The sequence below is a fragment of the Salmo salar genome, chromosome ssa01 (genome assembly GCF_905237065.1).
Source record: "Salmo salar chromosome ssa01, Ssal_v3.1, whole genome shotgun sequence".
Classification (NCBI taxonomy): Eukaryota; Metazoa; Chordata; class Actinopteri; order Salmoniformes; family Salmonidae; genus Salmo; species Salmo salar.
Genome location: NC_059442.1, coordinates 42,531,298 through 42,555,011, shown reverse-complemented (window position 1 = coordinate 42,555,011; position 23,714 = coordinate 42,531,298). Strand labels below are relative to the sequence as shown.

The 23,714-nt window shown below is 43.3% G+C and overlaps 1 protein-coding gene across 3 annotated transcripts in view; it reads right to left on the bottom strand.

The window, feature by feature from the left end:
• Positions 1 to 7,579: 7,579 nt before the first annotated feature.
• The window catches only part of mideasb (mitotic deacetylase associated SANT domain protein b), a 32,043-nt gene continuing 15,908 nt past the window's right edge, over positions 7,580 to 23,714 (bottom strand). For all 3 annotated transcript variants that reach the window (XM_014195448.2, XM_014195459.2, XM_014195440.2), the window contains exons 4-13: positions 22,871 to 23,222; positions 21,867 to 21,933; positions 19,402 to 19,544; positions 18,969 to 19,072; positions 16,527 to 16,602; positions 15,250 to 15,338; positions 13,939 to 14,082; positions 13,004 to 13,111; positions 11,752 to 11,945; positions 7,580 to 10,247 (exon numbers count right to left, since the gene is read on the bottom strand). In XM_014195448.2, coding sequence (XP_014050923.1) covers positions 9,998 to 10,247; positions 11,752 to 11,945; positions 13,004 to 13,111; positions 13,939 to 14,082; positions 15,250 to 15,338; positions 16,527 to 16,602; positions 18,969 to 19,072; positions 19,402 to 19,544; positions 21,867 to 21,933; positions 22,871 to 23,222 — 1,527 coding nt within the window. In that variant the 3' untranslated portion in view covers positions 7,580 to 9,997. The remainder of the gene's footprint in view (positions 10,248 to 11,751; positions 11,946 to 13,003; positions 13,112 to 13,938; positions 14,083 to 15,249; positions 15,339 to 16,526; positions 16,603 to 18,968; positions 19,073 to 19,401; positions 19,545 to 21,866; positions 21,934 to 22,870; positions 23,223 to 23,714) is intronic.

Here is a 23,714-nt window from a genome sequence, read left to right as displayed (position 1 = left end):
TTGTAAGGCACTGTAAGTGTGTCACTGTTGAAAGAATAGTCTTTAAAGATCCTACAGAGGACGTTCCATTACTCTTTGGAATCAGTAGACAGAGGCAGGTTGTTAGGTGGTTGTGTGCACGTTATTTGATGGTTGTGTTGTCTCTGTCTCTTTGAGAGTGTATACACTGTCCAGACCCTCTGGAGCAGGGGAAGGTTGTCTGTAGGTTATATGAAAGTTGTTTGAGAGTTGTATGAAGGTTGTGCGGTAGTTGTGTTGACCCAATGTCTCTTTGTGAAGGCACACTGTCCAGAGCCTGTGGAGCAGTGAGAGAGATCTTGGAGCAGAGCCTCCACGGACCCCAGTCGTTATTCCTAATGCTGCCTTAATCTAAACAGACCTGTTTCCTTTGGCTACCCTCATCACAGGGGTAGCCAAAGCTCTCCCAGCTAGCACATTTGGTTCTGAAGTTGTGGGAACGTATGTTTTTGGATTCACAACGGTTGTGGGAATGAAGCCATATGTTCCCTGGCCTGTAAAATGTAACGTTTTTTTAAACGTTCTAAGAACATAAGTTAAAATTTCACCTGTTCTAGGAACCTTCATTTTTAGATTGTAGGGAGGTTCTGAGAACGTTTTATTCTGGTTCCTTGAAAGTTTTATTAACGCTCTCAGAACAGAAATTACAATTTGGAAATGTATAAATAACTTCCTTAACTTTCACTGAATGTTTCAATAAGACTTTTAATTACACTGCTAGCTTATTTTGAGTAAACTTTTTTTTTAACTCACAGCACAGATGGAACACATGGATATTCACTTCCTTAGGCATTAATCATGCAAACACATGTGTTTTTTTTATTGTGACACAGCATCAGTGAGATTCAAACCTATAATCCTCTATTCACTAGCCATGGAATTAGTCTACCGCACCACCAGGATGGAGCTAGCATGCCATGGTTTTTATACGCATACAAAACTGTTCCTTTTAGTCTATTCAAACTGGTGCTGAGCGATTAGTGCTTTTTGAGGTTGGTTCGGCTTCAGTTCGATTCAACATTTAAACTTTTTTTTTTTTTATGCGCTAAACTACGTAGAATATTGGCCTGTTGGAAACTACATGTTACATTTAAGTCATTTAGCAGATGGTCTTATCTAGAATTACTTTCAGTTAGTGCATTCATCTTAAGATAGCTAGATGGGACTACCACATATCACAGGCATGGTACTTTAAGTACACTTTTCCTTAAAAAAGTAGTCATCAGCAAAGTCAGAGCTAGAAAGGGGGGGGGGAGCAGGGGCGGAAATCCCGGAGGGGACGGGGGGACACGACCCCCCCATCCTGGGAAAAATATGATTTGTCCCCCCCAATATATCACTGAAAGATAACTATGTAATTTAAATAATATTAATAATACGCAATGAAAGCAATTGTGCTGATTATAGACACTTAATAGCGGGTTTTTAAGTTTCAAAAGATTGCGACCCCCGCCCCTTTGCCTCACAATGGTTTGATCCACTGCCAGTTCCTTAGCTTGCTACGTAAATGCCGTGAGGTTCATCCAGTCAATCGCGCACACACACACTAGCTGAATATGCAGAGCTAGCGCGCAAATATTAACTATTAAGCTAGCTAGTACCTATTCCATTTATGTGGCGTCGTCAAAGATGGAATCAGCATGCAGATGATGTAAGTTAGTGCTTCAAAGTCCCTGTGATAAGGTTAGCGATAAACTGAAGTCCAAACTGAACAGAACTACACTCTCATCTACCATTGTCTTAAATATATTTAATGGTCTCGTTGCAAAAGCTAAATTGTCGCAAGGGAACTTTTATTTATTTATTTTATTTCACCTTTATTTAACCCGGGTAGCAAAGATTATAGCAAACACCACTGAAACTGAATTGGTGCTCGCTAGCTTTGCAAATTCAGCTATTGTTGGAAGCCAGCCAATATGAAACAAACTATTAAAATTACAAAAGGTTGCAGCATATGTTGTGTAAATGGTGAACTCATACAGCTGTCAACTCTTGTCATTTTAATCCGTTTCACATTTGCTAGCTACCTTTTAGATCGAAGCCCATATAGAATGATTGAAGATGATAGAAGCCCATCTCCTACTGTAAATAACCTACACACTGTGTGTGTAGCCAGCCAGCCAGGTAGAAAAATGGCTGAAAAATAAAAGACGGACATCAGAGTATTTTTCAATACACCAAAACGCATAGTAAGAACCCTAGTAGCCTAATATCTCAAAGACTAGTTGATAAAATGTTCATAAGAAAGAAATGAAATTCTAATGGAAATGTTTCACAATGATGTCATTAGGCAGAGCAGGCAACAGATGGCACACAGACAGCAGAGTTGGGGACAGATATGCAGGGACAGACTGGCAGAGACAGGGAGTCTCAGGTAAGTTTGTTGAGTCTTTGTTTGGCAACATTATGAAAGGTTCTCAATTTTTTTGACTTGTAAAATAGGAACATAATTGGAAAATGCCATGGATACCCCCACTCTCAACTTAAACTGGTGACTGAACTAAGATTTATTAAAGGCAATGGTATTGCTGTTGTGATTAGTTGTGTAGTTTTGGGTACCGGTAGTTAGGAGTACGGCAAACACCTTATTTCTTTGGTTCCTCAATATACATTTACCATATTACAATGTAGGCTATGTGTTACAGCACTACTTTTGGTGTCCCCCTCAGGAATTGCTCTTTGAGAAAATGTCATGTAATTGTCCCCTCCAAAGTGGATATCAGATTTTCGCCCCTGGGGAGAAGTCAAGTGCAAGTGTTGGTTCAGAATATTTATTTGTATTTAAGATACTCTTTGAAGAGGTGCATTCGGAAGATGGGCAGGGACTCTTCTGTTCTAGCTTCAGGGAGAAGCTGGTTGCACCATTGGGGTGACAGGACAGAGAAGAGCTTGGAGAAGTTCCTCTTGCTGCTCCTCCGTAGGCAAGCTCCGCTGTGTTGTATTGGATGTGAGCTTAGACTGGAAGCCAGTGGAGTGTGCGGAGGAGCGGGGTGACATGGGAGAACTTGGGAAGGTTGAAAACCTGGCGGGCTGCAGCGTTCTGGATAACTTGATGATGGGTTTGATGATACAAGCAACGAGCCCAGTCAACAGTGAGTTGCAGTAGTCCAGACGGGAGATGACATTTGCCTGGATTTGGACCTGCACCGCTTCCTGTGTGAGGTAGGGTTGTACTCTACGGATGTTGTAGAGCATGAACCTGCATGAGCGAGTCACTGTTTTGATGTTTGCAGAGAACAACAGTGTTGTCCAGGGTCACGCCAAGGTTTATTGCACTCTGGAAGGACAACACTGTGGAGTTGTCAACCGTAATGGAGAGGTCTTGAGTGGACAGGCCTTCTCCGGGAGGAAGAGCAGCTCCGTCTTGTCAAGGTTAAGCTTGAGGTGGTGGGCCGACATCCAAGCTGAGATATTTGCTAGGCACACAGAGATGCGTTTCGCCACCTGGGTGTCAGAAGGTGGGGAAGAAGAAAAGTAGTTGAGTGTCATACGCATAGCAATGATAGAAGAGACCATGTGAGGATATGATGGAGCCTAGTGACTTGCTGTATAGAGAGAAGAGGGCCTAGAACTGAGCCCTGGGGGACACCAGTAGTGAGAGCATGTGGTGCAGACACAGATCCTCTTCAAGTCACCTGGTAGGACTGGCCTGCCAGGTAGGATGCGATCTAAGACTGTGCAGAGCCCTGAGAGAGTGGAGAGGAGGATGATGGTTCATGATGTCGAAGGTAGTGGATAGTTCTAGGAGGATGAGAACAGAGCAGAGAGCCTCTGTGACACAGAGGAGAGCAGTCTCGGTTGTGTGACCTGTGTTGAAGCCAGACTGGTTAGGGTCAAGAAGATCGTTCTGCGAGAGATAACAAGAGAGTTGATCAGAGACAGCATGCTCAAGTGTTTTGGAAAGAAAAGAAAAGAAAGGAGGGATACAGGTCTGTTGTTTTTGACGTCAGATGAGTCGGGTGTTGGTTTCTTGAGGGGAGCGACTCAGGCCTTTTTGAAGTCAGAAGGGATGGGTGAGTTGATGAGGAATGGGAGAAGGTTTCCAGAGATGGTCTGGAGAAGGGAGGAGGGGAAGGGGGTCGAACGGAAAGGTTGTCTGGCGGCCAGACCTAACGAGTAGGAGGTTTTCATCTGGAGAGAGGGGAGAAAGAGGTCAAGGCATAGTGTAGTTCTGTGTGAGTGGAACCAGTGGACTCAGTGGAGTGAATGACAACACAGCTATCTTTTGGTTATCACTATGGCAACAGCCTCCAGGAACATAAAAAACCCACAATATTTACAATGAAAAATGATTTACAATGATGGCCTACCCCGGCCAAACCCTCCCTTAACCCAGACAATTGTGCGCGGCCCTATGGGACTCCCGGTCATGATACAGACCGGGATCGAACCCGGGTCTGTAGTGACGCCTTAGAACGCTATGCCACTCAGGATGATTTCTCTCTAGAGAAACTGCAATGTGTGCATTGAGCTCACAAAAAAAATACGAACTAAATGGAATTCAAATAATTGAACAGATGTCGGTCAATTACTTGTTTAATAACCAGAATGTTAGTTAATCACCTAGTACTAATTCAAACAGACCCCATGTCAAAGGAAACAAGCACACATTAAGATCAGGTGTGGTCAATTAGTGGGTGTGGCCAACACACCTGAATACACTTAACAAGATAGAGGACAGAGATAGGTTTGTTGAAAACAGAATGCATATGTTTTTAAATCATGACTTTAAATAGAACCATGAGGAAACCTGAAGAAACCTTTATGCTGAAGTATTGAAATTCCCACAGAAGAACACTGTTTCTTAATGTTCTCTGAACATGACTTTAAATAGAACCATGAAGAAACCTGTAGAAAATGTTGAACTGAAATTCCCACAGAAGAACGTTGTTTCATAACGTACATTCCCAACATCCAACCAGTTGGAGAACGTTTCTTGAACATTAGCAAAATTGAAATGTAACTATGTTTGAACTTTTAGGAAACTTTCTGTTAAAGTAATGAATATCAAGAAAATAAAGTATTTTTGTCAAGTTAATTAAAATGTGCTGAGAATGTTGCAAAGCCAAGCAACTATCCAGCACCATTCCCAGAAAGTTGTGGGAAGGTTGTATGCAAAATAACCATAGGACAACCATGCTCTCACCAAGCTTTAAGAAACATATGGTTCTCGGAACGTTATGTGCTAGCTGGGTAGTGACTGTTTTCAGCCTGGTCAGTCTGTATAGCTTGTTAGCAGAAGCAAGGGACTTCTGTTTAGTAACCAGGCAACCAAATAGTTCCCTAAGGTGTGGCTAGGGGGCGGGCCAATCATGGTCCAGTCTGGTCAGACTGAGGGATGGAAGTGAAGGGCAATGTTTCCACAGGGTTGGGATCTAACCTAATATGGATTATAGAGGTCTACATATCCAATGATAGGACTGAACTCCAGTTTAAATAGCCTACTGATAGAGCGAAACGCTTAATGAGGAGGTAGGCTAGTCTGTCCTAACTGGTTTCATTGTCATTGGTTGTAATATCATGGGGATGATGATGAGGATAACGTGATGTTGATGACGATGTTAATTATAATGGTGACGATGACATTCGTGATGATTTTGGTCAACATATCCTTGATGACGTTGACGTGAAGATTTGAGAATTGTTCACAGCGCACGTGACCTATTAGGTAACTTGGTCTTGGTAATATTGCTATAGATAGGTGGTGGGAGCTCTACCTGTTGGATGGAGCGAAACTGTTACATATTCGTACACAGTGAGGTAAAGCTCAAACTGTATAGTAGGCGGTAGGCATTCCTCGAGCTGTCAAGCACTTTGTGTGTGTGTGTGTGTTATTCTTATCCTCGAGACAGCCTGGAGGCTTGGGAGGTCAGTCAGGTCTGCAATACAGCCCTCTGCAATAGCTACATCACTTCAGTTCTTCACACACACACACAGGGCCTGGGCTGCGTGGAGGCGTTCCAAACGGCACCCTATTCCCTAGTGCACTACTGTTGACCAGGCTCTGGTCAAAAGAGGTGCGCTACATAGGGTGTAGGGTGTGATTTGGGACGTAAAGATTTACAAAATGTGTCATAACTCTCTGACTCACCCAAACCAGCGAACTCAATCTAAATGATTATCTAGCATGCAGTTTTACAGCGAACAATATATCGGAATGATTATTATGATGATTATGCGGTTGACATTCAACACTTGTCAATAAGTTCATGTGAGCGTGGCTCTGATCTTTTATCGTTTCCAGATGGTGTCATACAGCTTACAGTATAAAGCAATGTGTCATGTTGAAGGATGCTCTTCAACCCCACATCTCCTTAACTGGCACTCCTCCCTCCTTCAATACCTCCTCCTCCCTCTCCTCCCAGGTTTTGTTACCCCCATACAAACAAGATAAAGCAACGTCTCATGTTGAAGAATCATTGTCAGTTTAAACATAACTCATCCTCATCCTTAACCCGTCGTTCCTCCCTTCCCTCTCTTCTCCCAGGACCCTATACATACGCAGTGTGTGTGAGGAGACATCTGAGGCTCATATTGTTCTTGTTTCCCAGAATTCCATGCTGCTCGCTCCGGTGCTTAACGTAGTTGGCAGTTCCCTTCATCCTCCTAACTACACAGTCTGGCCTATTTCGAAGATGGCCAGACCAGGTGCATATTCTCTTCCAGATCCAACTCTGTTCTGTTCTTGTACTGAAGCTCTGTCCAGCACCACTGCTCAAGCGTGTCCAACACTTTCACTGAAAAGAGAGAGAGTGAGAGAAAGAAGAGACGTCACAGAGTGAGAGGAAACATTTGAAGAGCGGAACAAAGACACTAGCAGAAAAAAGTTATATATATATATATATATATATATATATATAACACACACACATAAATATCTAACCGTACTATCAAACATCCAAACCAACGCTACATCCAAACCCCAAACACCAGTTTGGAGGTTCCACCAAAACAGCCACATCCGGGCAAGTGTGACTCACACAGCCACACGAAAAGCAGTCTTACTCTGTATAGATGTCTTACTTACAGCTTACTTACTCTTACATTACAGAGAGTAAATCCAGTTGTGTACACTATTCGAGCTCAATGTTATGTGGAATAAAGGCACTGTATTTATAAAAAGGGACAGAAATAAAGAAAGTAAAAGCCAAATGAACATATGTCAATGGTTTCATCCGGTGCTTGGACCATGTAAAGGCGTGTTAGATTCCTGCTACAATACTGCCACGTGGTGGATCTTAGTAAAACAACTACCCTCAGACACCGTGTACGGTGAAGTTGCCCTTAGAAAGTGATCCAGTTTAGTATTTTCCACACGAATGGTTAAGGTTAGGAAGATGATCCTAGATCTGCACCTAGGGGGAAACTTCACCCTGGAGGCAAAAACACACTGGGGTTATGTTCATTAGGCACAACATGGAAAAATAATGGAATAAAAACGGCGAATAACCTGGTCCAATTACAAACGTACATTTTTGTTTTCTGTTGCAAAACATTTGAAAACAACCCTGATCTCATGTTATGGTAAATACATGCACGTTTTGAAAAATGACCAACACACTTATTTCATCAGTATTGCACAATTTTAATAAAACAGTGCTTTTCCCATATATATATTTTTTTTTTTAAACACAGGTGGTAAAAATCTAATTGAAACAAATAAATTACATAGTAAAAAGCACTTGAGAATCCATTTCATTTTACATCATTAGTGTGAAATGAACCCCATATGAAAATAGCATCGAATGTTTGCATTCATAGAATTTAATTTATAGATATATTAGCTAAATAAACCTTTACATTTTTCTATTCCCTTCCCTAATTCGATGAAAGCGAATAAGGTTTACAGCTTCTTAGCATTTGTGGCATGCCCTCAATTTCATTCTTTATTATGTTTAACAGTATTAAAAAAAACGTTCAAAACAAACAATGCCTCATGACAATCTCTGGGGAAGTAAAACAAATAAGAAAAAAGGAGATATAAATTAAGATAACAAAAGTGAAAAGTCAGGATTAAACCTATTTTTCACAAATGGCTGAATTTCAGAATGATATTTGACCAAAAAGAAGCACATTTGCAAGCGGCCATCCACACACACACACACACTCACAAACACCCCAGAATGCAGACAGACACACAGTGCATAGTACGCAGGTAGGTTTAACCTAGTAAGGTAATTGGAGCAGCTACTCTCTGCTCCCCACTCTACTTAACAAGAAAATGTTCTGCCTGCTCATTTGTTGCCATGGCGACAGATCGAGCCTGGTCTGGCCGCTTGGCAGAGGGAACAGAGATATGAGATATAGTGCTTGGCGGAAAGAGATATGTCGACATAGATCGATAGAGACAGAACTGTTATGGGAAGCCCTTTTTTTTAATAGGCCAGACAATAGGAGTTGTCTCCATAGAAATAGAATGACCAGAGCGGACCTTCCCATTCAATTCAACATCATGTTCCCCCCCCCCCCTCTCTTTCCTCCTGGTGTAATGATATGGTTAACAGAGGGTTAACTACCTATAAAGCTACTAAGAAGGAACAATTTGGAGAGGGCACAAAGAGAGGCATTCTGGGATCACATTGTTGTTCTATTGCACAATTACATTTTTTGTTTCACCTCTTTTCTTCTCCGACTTCTTTTTCTGGAGATCTCATTCTCAAACCTCACAGTTCAAAACAGACAACAAAAGCAATGTCATAAATAACCCTATACTGTGGTCAAATGAGAAAGAGAGCTCCAAAGCAACCTGCCGCAAAAACAATATAATAACACACGAGAGAACAGAACAGTGACATTATTAATAACAATGATCAAATTAACAGAAACAACAATGACCATTTGATATAATAAGCAACAACAACAAAAAGCAACAGTAATTTGTTGAATATCAAAAAGTAACCTTTGTAAAATGAATTGTCATTCATTCGAAGATAAAACGTGTTTAAAACATCCAAGGCATCGACAGTGAGGAGCAATACCAAATCTATTAAAAAAAAAAGTGACAAGGTAGGGATTCACAAAACTAAAACCCAAAAGAACAGCACTTAAAACTAAGAAAGAAACCAGTTTGGTGAACTGAGGACCGACGCATCTGTACAAGCTTTTGGCAGTCTTGAGTGGAAAAAGTCCCAAACAGGAAAGACTATGAAACGCATACAATGCAGTGTTCTCTAAACAGATTGTTCCTCCACATGTAGGCATGTCTCCACACAGGTAGTGTTACCACCACATCAGTCTATCTAGAAGTCCTTTCCACTTCAATATTGCATTGTCCCAATCACTCATTTTATCTCCTTCTATTCATAACAACATATCGAACTGCAGAGAGAGCGGAGGGCTGTGGCCAAGCCGGGTTGCATTGTGGTTCATGTAGTCTTGCGTTGCCAAGCATCACACAGTGTTCTTGTTTTTAAAGCCTACACGGCTGGGGGCGTGGCTATGAGTTCCCACCTGATGAGTCTGTGTGCTGTGCTGTGACTGGCTGAAAGTGCTAACAGGAACAGGAAGAAGCCAGGGGTGGATGGCAGACAGGAGGAGAAAGAAAAAGTCATGGCGGTAGAGAGAGAGAGATGGCATGGCTTTCATACCCTACTGTATAGCCGTGGGCGTGTCAGAGAGAGGTAAACCCTGAACGCATCACAAGCAGGTTAAAGGGAAGAGGGAGAAAACGCTGGAGAGAACCTGTCCCTGAAAGTGTCAAGATAGGAGATCCTGTTCCACGAAACAATGGAAAATAAGTTTGTTTCAAGACAAATGCTGCTGAAGCAGGTGTCACAAGAGGGCGTAAAATGTCCCTAGAGCGCTAGGAGCAGCGGAGGCCTCGTACTTCTGTTATGTTCCCCTCACCCTGCCAGTAGAGGAGCAGTCAGTCTGTCTTGTCTGTCTGTCCGGCCGGCCGTCTTAGCCATAGAGATAACTAGAGGGTGCACTTGCCATAACGACACAATATGTTGTGGGCTCCCTTTCTATCTTCATGGTCTCAGTGCCAGTCCTCATCTTCCTCGACATCATCATCTTCATCAGATGAGTCATCGTCAGCGCTGTCTCCACCGGCTGCGTTCCCCTCCCGTGCCCCGTTCTGCCGCGCGGCCAGTAACGCTGCAGCTTCCGCTGCTGCCTGGGCCTCTGCCCTCTCCTCCGCCTCCTTCTGCCTCAGCGCCGCGGCCTTCTTCTCCTGCTCCGCGTGGCTCTTCATGTGGGCACTGCGGCTCTTCACCTTGTAGAAGATCCTAAGGGGAGGAGGAGGAGGAGGAGAGGGGCAGAGGTTAGAGGTCAGCGAGAAGGCTGGTTTGGCTTCATTGTTAGCTTTTGTATCTGTGGACAAACACTCACTCTAATTTGATAACCCCGTTGCAGGAAATGTCAAACTTTTTACTGTATCTGAGGTTTAAAAAGGCTTCTGGAGATTGTAATTTCGACTTGATTTTCCCTTTTGAAAAATGTCCATTCATTATAATCCACATTTCCTGTTGCTGCAGGATTATTTTCCCGCTGTAGAAAACTGGCTCAAATGAAGATCCTACATCTGTATGGTGTTGGTTCGCAGTAGACAAATAGAAGGTCCGCACTTCAATTTGAAGAGTGCAGACCTCCTCTTTGCACAAGCACTGTACTGTGTGTGAACCTGAAGGAAGGAGAAGTGATGAAGTCCAAATGCCAGAAACATTTGTCCATGAAATATTACTTTTCCTTACTCCATACTCGAGGTTCCCAAACCATAAAATGCTTAATTCTAGAATTGGATGAAGTGTAACACCATGCCACGGCAGAATACTGTAGAGTAGTCTACAGTATGTGGACCAGTGAGGAATCGGATACGGGATAAGAGCTGCATAGACTGGGGGCATAGCATGCCATATCACTGCTGTGTTTCAGTTGCTAGGAGACAGTTGATAATAACAGAACTGTGGTTGCTGACTGGACGAGCTCTTCAAATCAGAGTCAGTCAGCACTGCTTGATTTTTTTATAGCAGGAAGCTCAAACAACCACCAAGGAGCACTTTTCACTATATTACACATGCGCACGCACGCACGCACGCACGCATTGCTCAGAGCGCTTCTCAAGTCAGGGTTTCTGCAACCAACGGCAGCTCCAAGATTCCAACCTATTCAAACCAACGTGTACAACAATGCAGTTATCCTGCAGATCTTGTCGAATCCCAGTACTCTTTGTTCAAGGTCTCTCCTCCAATATGCAAATCCCAACTACCAGTCCATACAATTCACTGTCGGAGTAATACGTGTCAAAATCACGAGCGGTGATGTCATTGGTTAGTGTGCTATTACTGTAAATACAGAGTGGACAACGTCTAATTGCAAACATAGACAAAATGCTTTATCCAAATCTGGAATCGCAAGACTATCTTTTTTCCCCAAGTACCTTTAACCAGCACCACATCAAGAGTTCGGCCAACTTTGACACTCATGACGACGCCATGTTGCTCTGCCTATTGGCATCTAAGACATATCTTAGATATGGGGGCTCCCGAGAGGCGCAGCGGTTTAAGGCACTGCCTCTCAGTGCTAGAGGCGTCACTACAGACACCCTGGTTCGAATCCCGGCTGTATCACAACTGGCCGTGATTGGGAGTCCCATAGGGCGGCGCACAATTGGCCCTGCGTCGTCCGGGTTTGGTCGGGGTAGGCCGTCATTGTAAATAAGAATTTGTTCTTAAATGACTTGCCTAGTTATTATAAAGTTTAAATAAATACTAAAATATCTCAGACACTGACCTGTCACACTTCTTGCAGGGGAACTCTCCCTCTGGTCCCGCAGGGCCCTTTGTCCCTGATATTACCCCGGTCTTGGGGGCTGGTCGTGGTTTCGAGGAGGCACTGGAAGGGAGCTGAGGAGGGAGACTGACACGGGACGACGTCTGGTCTCTCCTCAAGCCCTCCTGACTCTTCAACACCAGGACTGCTCCAGCCTGCACATACATTTTAAATAGTTCCATTTGCTAAATGATTTAAGCATGCAAACGATCATTAGATGCAAGGACACAGGCATGGATAGAAAAAGTACCTTGTCTTCCACATTGCCAAGCTGCCCAATAACCATGACAGCTGATCAGAATCAGACACAGGAGGTTGGTGGCACATTCATTGGGGAGGATGGGGCTTATGGTAATGCCTGGAGCGGGATGGGTGGAATGGTATCAAATACAAATGATTTCCATGTGTTTGGTCCGGGTTTGGCCGGTGTAGGCCGTCATTGTAAATAATAATTTGTTCTTAACTGACTTGCCTAGTTAAATAAAAGGTTAAATAAAAATAAATACAATTTTAAATTCCATTAATCCCATCCAGCCATGGTGAGCCATCCGCCGCTCAGCAGCCCACAGTGATGTCAGAGCAGTACCTTGCCAACTGCACCCACAACTCTGGTCAGCACACACACACACACACACACACACACACACACACACACACACACACACACACACACACACACACACACACACACACACACACACACACACACACACACACACACACACACACCTTCAAAATAAGTACAACATAGGTAGGTTTTTTACACATCTTACAAAATATAACAAAGCTTTAGGTTTCACCTCAGGCCATATTTTAAAACCATAGATTTCTACCAGGTCACCAACTAACAGCAGAAATGGGGTCAAAGGTTTTCTGAGTCATTGTTTGCTAACAGAGTCAAATTGCGCAACATGGGGAGTGGGGAAGCCAGCCAAATCAGCTGTTCAGTATTTCGCCACTAGACGGCAGCAGACCTAAGAACACCGTAGCTTGGTGTCGCTCGCCACGGCTCTACTGTGAACTCAGTCAAGGCAAGTTCAAAAGTGCAAATATTGTTTACTGCATGGGGTGTTGATTACACAACAATAAAAATATCACAGACATCCATGTTCATTCATCTTCTAGTCAGTGTCTCCTCTACTCAGGAGGAGATGCTCCTCCACACAGACACAGGTCCCCTGCATCACCCACTCACGCCCTCAGTGGCCTGTACCTTCTGTGTCATCCTGCTTGGACTGGAGCCCCACTGCTTCCTGTCAGCTGACACCTCCCACTTCCTGTTATCTTCGTATTCCTTCCGAGATTCTAATCTCTGAGAGCACTGTTGGTAGAAAGAGAGAGAGAGGTATTTTCTCAATTAGATTTGCTCACTTCCTTCTTCTCCACTCGTGCGTCATTAGGAAAACTACGTTTACAGGGGTGGATCCCAAAATAAATGCATAAAGTGCTCAAAACAAATTAAGTTAGTTGTGCAAGACATTTCATAGATAAAAGGATAAGTAAAAACAATTTGCTTCCTCGCCAAAAGGAGGCTATCAAGGAGGGGAGGACCATTTTCCGTTTGCCTACTAACGATCTGACCCACTCCTCGATCTCTTATTGGTTTCTGGGCCACGGAGGAGAGAGGACAGACTTTTGCCCAAACGAGAAAGCAAGAGAGAAAGAGTGTCACTGTAGAAAGATGGTTTATGTAGTGTTGTTTCTGTTGGTAGGGAGATGCAGAGATGCGTTTCATTGTACTTTCAGGATTGTGTATACAGTATGCTGTACAGTAACAGGGTATCCTACACAGTACATGTTATGAAATACGTATGCAATGCTGTTATGAATGGGTTAAATCCGTATATAGGTTGCCCTCAATTAAAGTCTTACCAACAAATCACAACTTGTGTCCAAGGTTAAAATGGGTGGCTGTGAGTGAGTCAGCACCTCTACACTAAATCATTTTCTCTGGGTGTGCTCCAGCTCATGTTTTTTTATGATGCTTTTTATTTAGCTGAGGGAGTGACATGATTTTACTCACTTTGGGGTTATATATATATATATATGGGACATGCTTATGAATGGACTATGTACGGGCTATGAATGTGTTAGATATGGGCCATGAATGTGTTATGAAGTCCTTATGTAGGTAGTGAATCAACTCACTTTGAGGTCCAGCTCCTCATCAGTGTTCCTGCTCTCAGGTGGCTCCGTGTCTCCGTAGATCAGAGCGCCGTTCCGACCGATCTTTACCTGTTTCTTACAGGTGTAGTAGAACTCCACACACTGAGCCACTGTCTTCGTGCTCACCTGTGTACCAGCGACACAGACAGAAACACACTTCATATCTAGGCCCATTACAAGGTTTAGAGCAGAAGACACAAAATCATCAACTCAACTACAGTACCGGTCAGAAGTTTGGACCCACCTGCTCATTCCAGGGTTTTTCTTTATTTGTATTATTTTCTACATTGTAGAATAATAGTGAAGACATCAAAACTGTGAAATAACACATATGGTATCATGTAGTAACCAAAAAAAAGTGTTAAACAAATCTAAATATCTCCGCTGAACAGTTGATGTTGAGATGTGTCTGTTACTTGAACTCTGTGAAGCATTTATTTGGGCTGCAATTTCTGAGGCTGGTAACTCTAATGAACTTATCCTCTGCAGTAGAGGTAACTCTGGGTCTTCCATTCCTGTGGTGGTCCTCATGAGAGACAGTTTCATCATAGCGCTTGATGCTTTTTGCGACTGCACTTGAAGAAACTTTCAAAGTTCTTGACATTTTCCATATTGACTGACCTTCATGTCTTAAAGTAATGATGGACTGTTGTTTCTCTTTGCTTATTTGAGCTGTTATTGCCATAATATGGACTTGGTCTTTTACCAAATAGGGCTATCTTCTGTATACCCCCCTACCTTGTCACAACACAACTGATTGGGTTAAATGCATTAAGAAGGAAAGAAATTCCACAAATTCACTTTTAAGAAGGCACACCTGTTAATTAAAATGCATTCCAGCTGACTACCTCATGAAGCTGGTTGAGAGAATGCCAAGAGTGTGCAAAGCTGTCAAAGGCAAAGGGTGGCTACTTTGAAGAATCTCAAATATATTTTGATTTGTTCAACACTTTTTTTTGGTTACTACATGATTCCATATGTGTTATTTCATAGTTTTGATGTCTTCACTATTATTCTACAATGTAGAAAATAGTACAAAATAAAGAAAAACCCTTGAATGAGTAGGTGTGTCCAAACTTTTGACTGGTACTGTATATCCTCCTGAAAAAAATGACTCACCTGGGAGTTTTTTGGGGGACAGAGGCAACCTCTCAGTAACCTTTGCAGCATATTACAGTAACCAAGTAGGAATGGTGAATGGGAACAGATTAAGCAAGGCCCTCAGTTGACTTATTCATGTGAGCACTGAGCAGCCCATGCCATTTATAGATATATACACAGACTGGCACATACCAGTTTCTGGACCATGAAGAAGTCTTTCTTATAGGCAGCGATCCCTTTGTTAAAGTAACGTCTCTCTACTGAGGTCCAGCTGTCTGACCCTGAGAGAGAAAGAAAGAGAGAGTTAGACGGACTGACTGGTGACTGTCTGCTTCTGTATGCACAGGGTGGACACGCACACGACTGGTTGGATAAACAATGGTTCTCTGTCCTCTGCTTGGGATTAACCACACGCCACAAACCCAACTACACCCCCCCCATCCACCCCCCTGCTCTCACTACACTCCCATTCCAGCACCCCCCCCTCAGCTGCCATTGTTAAAAGGCATGCTTCCTAGCCGAAACAGTTCGGTCGAGTTTGTGCATATGTTATGACAACATTTTGGGCCATTTTTGTTCATGATGGAATTCGGCTAGGGTTTTGCCTGCTGTTCGGGTACACAACATTTTTTCTGTAAGTAAGCCGAAGTCTACGACCCTTCGTCTTTGATTGGTTAACAGTAGGGACTGCACCAAACATCATAGTTAGATGTAGAATTGGGCGACTAAGATCTCTTCGGCAAAAACGTGAAAATGAATGACAGATTGCTTGAGTCATCTTAGATTAATTCTCCCTATTTTGACTATGGCATCTCAATATGGACAAACAGTACTATTGCCGCTTTCCTCTCGTTTTTCAAGCAAAGGTATTTTTAAGGGAGTATGCAAGCACACTCGTTCGGAACGCCTTGAAGCTGAGAGGAGCTCTGGAGACATCCCTGCTACTATACTGAACAAAAATATAAACGCAACATGTAAAGAGTTGGTCCCATGTTTCATGAGCTGAAATAAAAGATCCCAGAAATGTTCCATTCGCACAAAAAAAGCTTATTTCTCTCAAAGTCTGTGCACAAATTTGTTCACATCCCTGTTAGTGAGCATTACTCGTTTGCCAAGATAATCCATCCACCTGACAGGTGTGGCATATCAAGAAGCTGATTAAACAGCATTATCATTACACAGGTGCAGCTTGTGCTGGGGACATAAAAAGGCCACTCTAAAATGTGCAGTTTTGGCACATAACACAATGCCACATATGTCTCAAGTTTTGAGGGCGCGTGCAACACACACACACACACACACACACACACACACACACACACACACACACACACACACACACACACACACACACACACACACACACACACACACACACACAACATAACCCAGAAGACACAGTAAGAAATGACCAGTACCCATATAACTAACACTGCACAGATAGTGTCTTAATCGATGACATGACAAACCTGAGTAGTGGTAGTCTCCTAGACGGTGGTCCTTAGGGAAGACGGGGTTTTTCAACAGCAGGAAGGCCAACGCTCCCTGAACACCAAGAACAGCATTATCAACCCAATCGTTCACAAATGAACTCTCAAGAGTAAACACGTCGATCAACAGCTCACGAGACATTGAGCAATACTTGAAATCAAGGGCTACTTGGTTGGTTTTCAGAGCACACACACCGGACACTGATCAGAGTAATGCTTGATATTGATACTGAGTGATTCTTTGATACTGAAGCTGATCTGTTGGTAATTGTGATGGGATGGATTAACCCGAAGAGCTACTGTAAGAGAGCAACAGCACGCCTCCTGATACTGGAGAGAGAGAGAGAGAGAGACAGAGAGAGTGGGCGCACCGCACACACCGATAACCACCCTCGGTCTCCTTGACAACAACATGGTGCCACTACCATAAAGCCCTCTTCCTCTATCTTTCTCTCCATCTCCCTTCCTCTAACTCAATGTCTCACTCGCTCTCTCAACACTCTGCTGAACATATGTGACCTTTACTCCAGTGTGAGTAAGAGGGATCGTGTGTGTGTGTGTGTATACTGTATCAGTGTATATGTGTTTTCTACATTGGACATATGGAGCACTGGGCATATCTTATAACAAAACAACACACAGATTAGGGCGGCCGAATGAATGGGCACAGTCATTATGGGAGCTCTTTCTAGAATGCCCGTTAAATTGTGTTTTGGCGCATTTCTAAACAGTCTCCATGGTTAAAGTAGTAATACATTTATTTAATTGTTGTAAAAAACAGTGAGTGTGCTTCATCTTACATCGAAATATGATATTATTTTGACATTGGGAATTATTTTATATTAGGCTAATTTCCCTACAGTGGAAAGAACGTGTTACTACACCACACAAACTAACGTTTTCAACTGAGCAGCCTTTTGCTACATTGTGCACTAATGAACAGGCCCCTGGTGTAAGCTGATCTGGCTGATGCTGAGGGGGCGATGGATGTTTAAGGAGGAAGCGTTGCCTAGTCTGTGCCCAGCTGAATCACATCTTGTGTAGACTACATGTGAACTCAACGCAGTTACTGAAGGCAATCTCCAAACTATCTTTATGGCTCTGGCCGAGACACAAAATATAACCTGCAGCTACTCACTATTAACAAAAATGTCTGGTACATTGTGTCCACAAACGTGCTCCAGGAAATAGATATCTTTCCATGATGTTACAATAACAAAAGCGAGTACACGGGCTTGACTCATCAGATTTGGGGGGATTTGGTCAACCGCGGCGCTATCCATGGTGCAGAATCTCTGCTACTACACAAAAAAAAATGGTGCGTAAAAAAACAACCTAATTTGGGTTAGCTTGTAACCCAGCGCTGGGTAAATATTGGACAGAACACAAACTGGGTTATTTTGACCCAGCCAGTTGGGTTGTTTGGATTACCCAAACAGGTTAATTTAACCATTAATTAAGTTTATATTCACTTTAATGCTGCGTTGACCCAGAAACTGGGTCTTCTTTATTCTAATTGATAGGAGGCGTGGCCAATTAGAGGTGTGGCTTTCAGATAGTTATTTTTGGCCGCCTGTGAGAGTAAACATAATTCTGTTCATCATGTTAACTTCGTACACCGCAAATAAAACTGATCCTTGAATATTTTTGCACATCACATATTTTAATATAACATTAATAACATTATTATTTACATATTGTAACAAAGTGATAACTATCCCAGCATTGGGATATGCATAAAAACTGATAACTGTGTAAGCCTAATTTTTCAACAGGATGCTACTTAAATCAGGTAAAAACTATTGAAGAAGACCAAAAACGTGCTACGATTTATTGATTTTGATGATTGTGAAATCGTGAAAATAGGTTTGTCTTGCCTACATAGATTTAAGGAGAACATGGCTACTAGGGGGAGTAGTGAACTCAATAGCCCCTGTGCTGTATCATACCTGTTACATATTCACCACACAGTTTATACAGCTGTTTACACTGCCCACCCCTTACCATACACCATTTGTGTTTGATTCCCGCTGGGGCCACCCATACGTACAATGTATGCACAGATGACTGTACGTTGCTTTGGATATAAGCGTCTGCTAAACTACATATATTATTATATTATGAATGCATTGTGTGTATACATTCGGAGGTGGTATAGCTAGCTGTTATTCTAGTAGGATATTGGAACACAGCCTGCGTCCAGTTAAATCACACCCACTAAAGCCGCGGTTGTTCTCAGTAGACACAAAACGGATGATAACCATCACAAACAGACAGACACCATCTGCAGTTGTCCAATAACAAACACTCTTTCTTTTTCAACCCATTTCGCTACAGTGCGCCCTAATGAACACAACCCAGCTCTCATCCCCTCCCGGTCATCCCTTCTCAGTCTTACATGACCCGTCATGCATTGCTCACCATGATGTCACCCTTGCACTCGTACAGGCAGTGCAGCACCAGCTCCTGATTGGTCCCTCCTCCGTGCAGAGCGCTGGAGCATGACAGGTGCATGAGGTCATCCACTGGAGGGAGAGAAAGGGAGGGAGGGGGGAAGGGAGGAAGGGAAGAAAGAAAGAAAGAAAGAAAGAAAGAAAGAAAGAAAGAAAGAAAGAAAGAAAGAAAGAAAGAAAGAAAGAAAGAAAGAAAGAAAGAAAGAAAGAAAGAAAGAAAGAGAGATTGGGATCAAGATCGAGATAGCGTGATCAGCCCATTGTTGCCATTGGGTTCTTCAAATCACCACTGAATGTCTGATTCACTGAGACTCATTTAAATTTGACAAATACCAACCTGATTATTGACAGTATTAGGACAGAGTATTAAAGCTGCGTCAGCTGATATGTTAGTCTGTTACCTCTCTCATGGTGTCCAGGTTTAGCCTCCAGGTCGTGGAGAGGAGCCCAGACCAGCTCAGCCTTGTGATGGTCGTGTTTGGCCGCTGAACGCTGCCTCAGCTCTGGAACCTCTGCCTGGTACCGGACGCCGATGTTTATACGCCTGAGATGACAGAATGTACAGTCAGTGGCTGGTTGGGAAGACAGAGAGAGGGGTTACATTTGTTTGCATGAGGTACCATCGTAGCCCTGCTTTGGCATAGCCTTCACCATTCTGGTGTCTGTGGAGGATACAGCCATGATATGGCTAACACTCTGGGATCAGGGGTATTCAAATCTTACCCTACGAGGTCCGGAGCCTGCTGGTTTTCTGTTCTACCAGATAATTAACTGCACCCACCTGGTGTCCAAAGTCTAAATCAGTCCCTGACTAGAGGGGAACAATGGAAAAACGCATTGGAACTGGCTTCGAGGTCCAGATTTGAAATTGGAGGGCTCTAAATCATATTCTCATTGACAGGGAAGCTTTTGTAACTACTGTAAATGTTCTATTTAAAGAAATATCACATGAATAAATGTTCTTATCCAGACATGTAGCTACCTAGGGGTCTGCTGTGTTGCAGAAATAAGCCAAAGCTAATCATTAAGAAATTCATCTCTGCACCCAAATCTACAGGGTAAAAATGATGCTGTAAGTCTATCAGATTACCCTCAGGATACTCCAAATATAGCTAATGGCTGCTTTGGAAACCGTCTGGAAAGCAGCCACTATTTTGCCTGCTCCCTGCCTGTGCACAGATTGCAAAGGCCTGCAGACTGCGAGCTCAGTTCAGGCCCCTCCTCCTTCCTCGCAGAGTGGGCTAGCTGGGGCGCATTCAGCAGGGCACAACGTTGTAGAACGTTCAGAGAGAAATATATTAGGCCTATGTAGAATAAAGAATCACGGCAGTTGTATTCATTACATTTCTATCTGCAACTTTCACAAAGATTGCCTCCTGAACTAACCCTGGTATAAGCTGATCTGGGTGAAGACTAAATGGACTTGTCTAATAAGAAACAATAGTTTTTGTTTCCCCATTGCATTTCGTTTCAAAATATAAACTGCAGCTACTCACTTAACAAAATGTCTGGTACATTGTGTCCACAAACGTGCTCGAGGAAATAGACATTTGCAACAGCTTTCCAAGATGTTACAACAAAAGCGAGTGCACGGGCTTGACTAGTCAGATTTGTAGGGATTTGGTCAACCACACTATCCATGGTGCTGAATCTCTGCTACTACACTCCAAAAAATGCTGGGTTAAAAACAACCCAATTTGGGTTAGCTGGTAAATATTGGGTAAATATTGGACAGAACACAAACTGGGTTATTTTGACCCAGCCAGTTGGGTTTACGTGAATAACCCAACATGTTGGGTGGTTTGCATTACCCAAACAGGTTAATTGAACCATTAGTTGGGTTTATATTCACTTTAATGCAGCATTGACCCAGCAGCTGGGACTTTTTTATTCTGATCCGTAGGTTATTTTCAGGAGACGTGGCCTATTAGGGGCGTGTCTTTCAGGTAGATATTTTTGGCCACTCCAGTTCATCATGTTAACTTTGTAAACTGCAAATTCAAATGTTCCTTTAATATTTTGCACTTTACATATTCAAATATAAAATGTATAACATTATTATTTACATATTGTAACAAAGTGGTAACTATCCCAACATTGTAGAACTAATACTCGTTAAAAGCTACAAACGTGTCAGTGTTCAAACTTAACATGAGATAACAATACAACAGAACAGCTGACCCGGAATGAAAAGTGACTCTCACGGGGGGGGGCCAACGATAACTATCTGAAAACCACACCCCAACTAAGCCACTCCTCCAGTCTTCTGATCTGACCCACTGGGTAATATCCTAATAACCCAGAATCGAAAACTCAACCTGGATCCTTTTAGAAGAAAACAACTCAACTAAGTGACCCAATGCCTGGAACCCAGCAGATGGGTCATCCAAACAACCCAGCATTTTTTGGAGTGTAGGCCTATTTTCTTGTCTGTTTAACGGAGAATCGGGTGTGTTCCCTGTGACAAAGTCACCACAATAAGCGAGTTATCATAAAGAAAAAACCTCAACCTTCCGATATCCCCCTGAGCCAGGTGCAAGGGGAGAGAAAAGGGCCAACAAGCTGGCTGTCATCTTTCAGTCAAAGGTAAGCTAAAACAAATGTAATTTTAACTAGGCTGTAGGCTAATAACTTCACAATACTTTAGGTCTATATTCAAACTATGCTACATCAACAAATTGTGTGGTGACTTTGACAGAACTTTGAGATGATTAAATTGTGACAAATACAACAGGAAATCAGTAGATTCCTGTCCATATTGAACGGGAATACCTAGATATTACAAAGACGGTTGTAATTTTCTCTGGAAGAAAAATGTATAGATTTTCAGGAAAATATTCAACCCTAGTTTGTGTTCTGTACTCACGGTTCTATACTGACTGGAGTGGCCTCGCCGATTGCAGAGAGGACTGGTGGGGTTATGTCAACGCTGTCTGAAAAACACAAAAAAACATTACTCCAGGTAAGTTGACGGAGAACACATTCGCATTTACAGCAACGATCTGGGGAATAGTTACAAGGGAGAGGAGGGATGAATGAGCCAATTCAAAGCTGGGGATGATTAGGTGGCCAGATTGGCTAAATTTCCAAGACATCAGGGTTAACACCCCTACTCTTACCATAAGTGCCATGGGATCTTTAGTGACCACAGAGAGTCAGGACACCCGTTTAACATTCCATCCGAAAGACAGCACCCTACACAGGGCAATGTCCCCAATCACTGCCCTGGGGCAATGGGATATTTTTGGGGGGCCAGAGGAAGAGTGCCTCCTACTGGCCCTCCAACACCACTTGCAGCAGCATCTGGTCTCCCATCCAGGAACCAACCAGGACCAAACCTGCTTAGCTTCAGAGGCAAGCCAGCAGTGGGATGCAGTGCAGTATGCTGCTGGGTGAACTTTTAATTTACTATCCTTATATCTCCTCCTTATCTTCTTAGGGCAGAAGATATTTAGAAGCGCAGATTTTGAGGAACTGAGCTAACCTCATGCATATTACTCAAGAAAGGTTTATATGAAAGAACAATGTTATGGTTCAACTCCCACTGCTACAGATCATTCTGAGCACAGCTTGTTCAAACCATAATGTCTGCTTTCCAGGTCCCAGATTAAGCCTTTCCCTGGACTAAAAAGCATGAAAGAATCTCCATTGAAAGTGTTTTTTAGTCCAGGACTTGTCTTAAACTGTGTCTGGGAAACTGGTGCCAAATGATCGACAACCCTCAGTAGGACCCAGGTAGAATGTGTTTGGGACTACAAATCCTAGTCAGACCCAGGTTGAGTTATGTTTGGACTACAAATCCCAGTAGGATTTAGATAGAACAATCTTTGAACTACAACCCCCAGTAGGACGCCAGGTAGTGGTACTCACTGGATCTCAGCAGGCTGCGTGTGGCTGATTTGGGTGTTATGGGTGGAGGCAGACCCTGGCTGGAGACCGCAGCTGCAGCAGAGGAGAGGAAGGTAGAGAAGTAGAGACCTGATCCCCCTCTCACAGGGCTGAGGATGGGCGGGGGGGTGTAGGGGGGCATGGTCAGGGGGTTGTCAATCAGCCGGACAGGGGAGCGGAGGTGGCTCTGGTAGGGAGTGATGCTGGAGTAGACAGGAGGGGCGATGAAGGTGCCAGGTTTGGGAGGAGGGATGAAGAGAGGTTCGGGCCGGGGACGCCGTTTGGACTTTTTGCCGTCGTCGTCGTCGTCCTTCCCTCCCTGGGTTCCGCCGTTCTAAAGGAGGAGGTAGAACATCAATACAAACATACTTACATAACTGACAACACAGCACTGTTCCAATGTCCAAACTAGCATACACCAGTTAGTAAGAAGAGATGTATTGTAAGTGAGTTGTTTATCTGGTCAGATACTAAAGAGAGAGGATACATTCTACAATATGTAGAATTATCCTCCCATACCTTACATGTCCAGTTCACCCCCACCATGGTACTTGTATAGTACATATTCCCTAATAGATGTACAGTACAGTAGCAGGCTATATCTCCATCAATAGTGTGGATAACCCCTGCTAATCTGCTTGACCTGATCTGAGGCAGCAGGGGGGAGGGAGGTTCGGAATGAGGGCAAGGGGGGAGAGAGAACATGGGGGAACCAGGGGAGAGTGGGGTGCTGGACAAGGGGGAGTGGGAGAGAAGATGGTGGCAAGATATGAGGGATTATAGGAGAAGGAGGTATGAACCAAGCTCCTTAGTAAGGTGTGAGGGG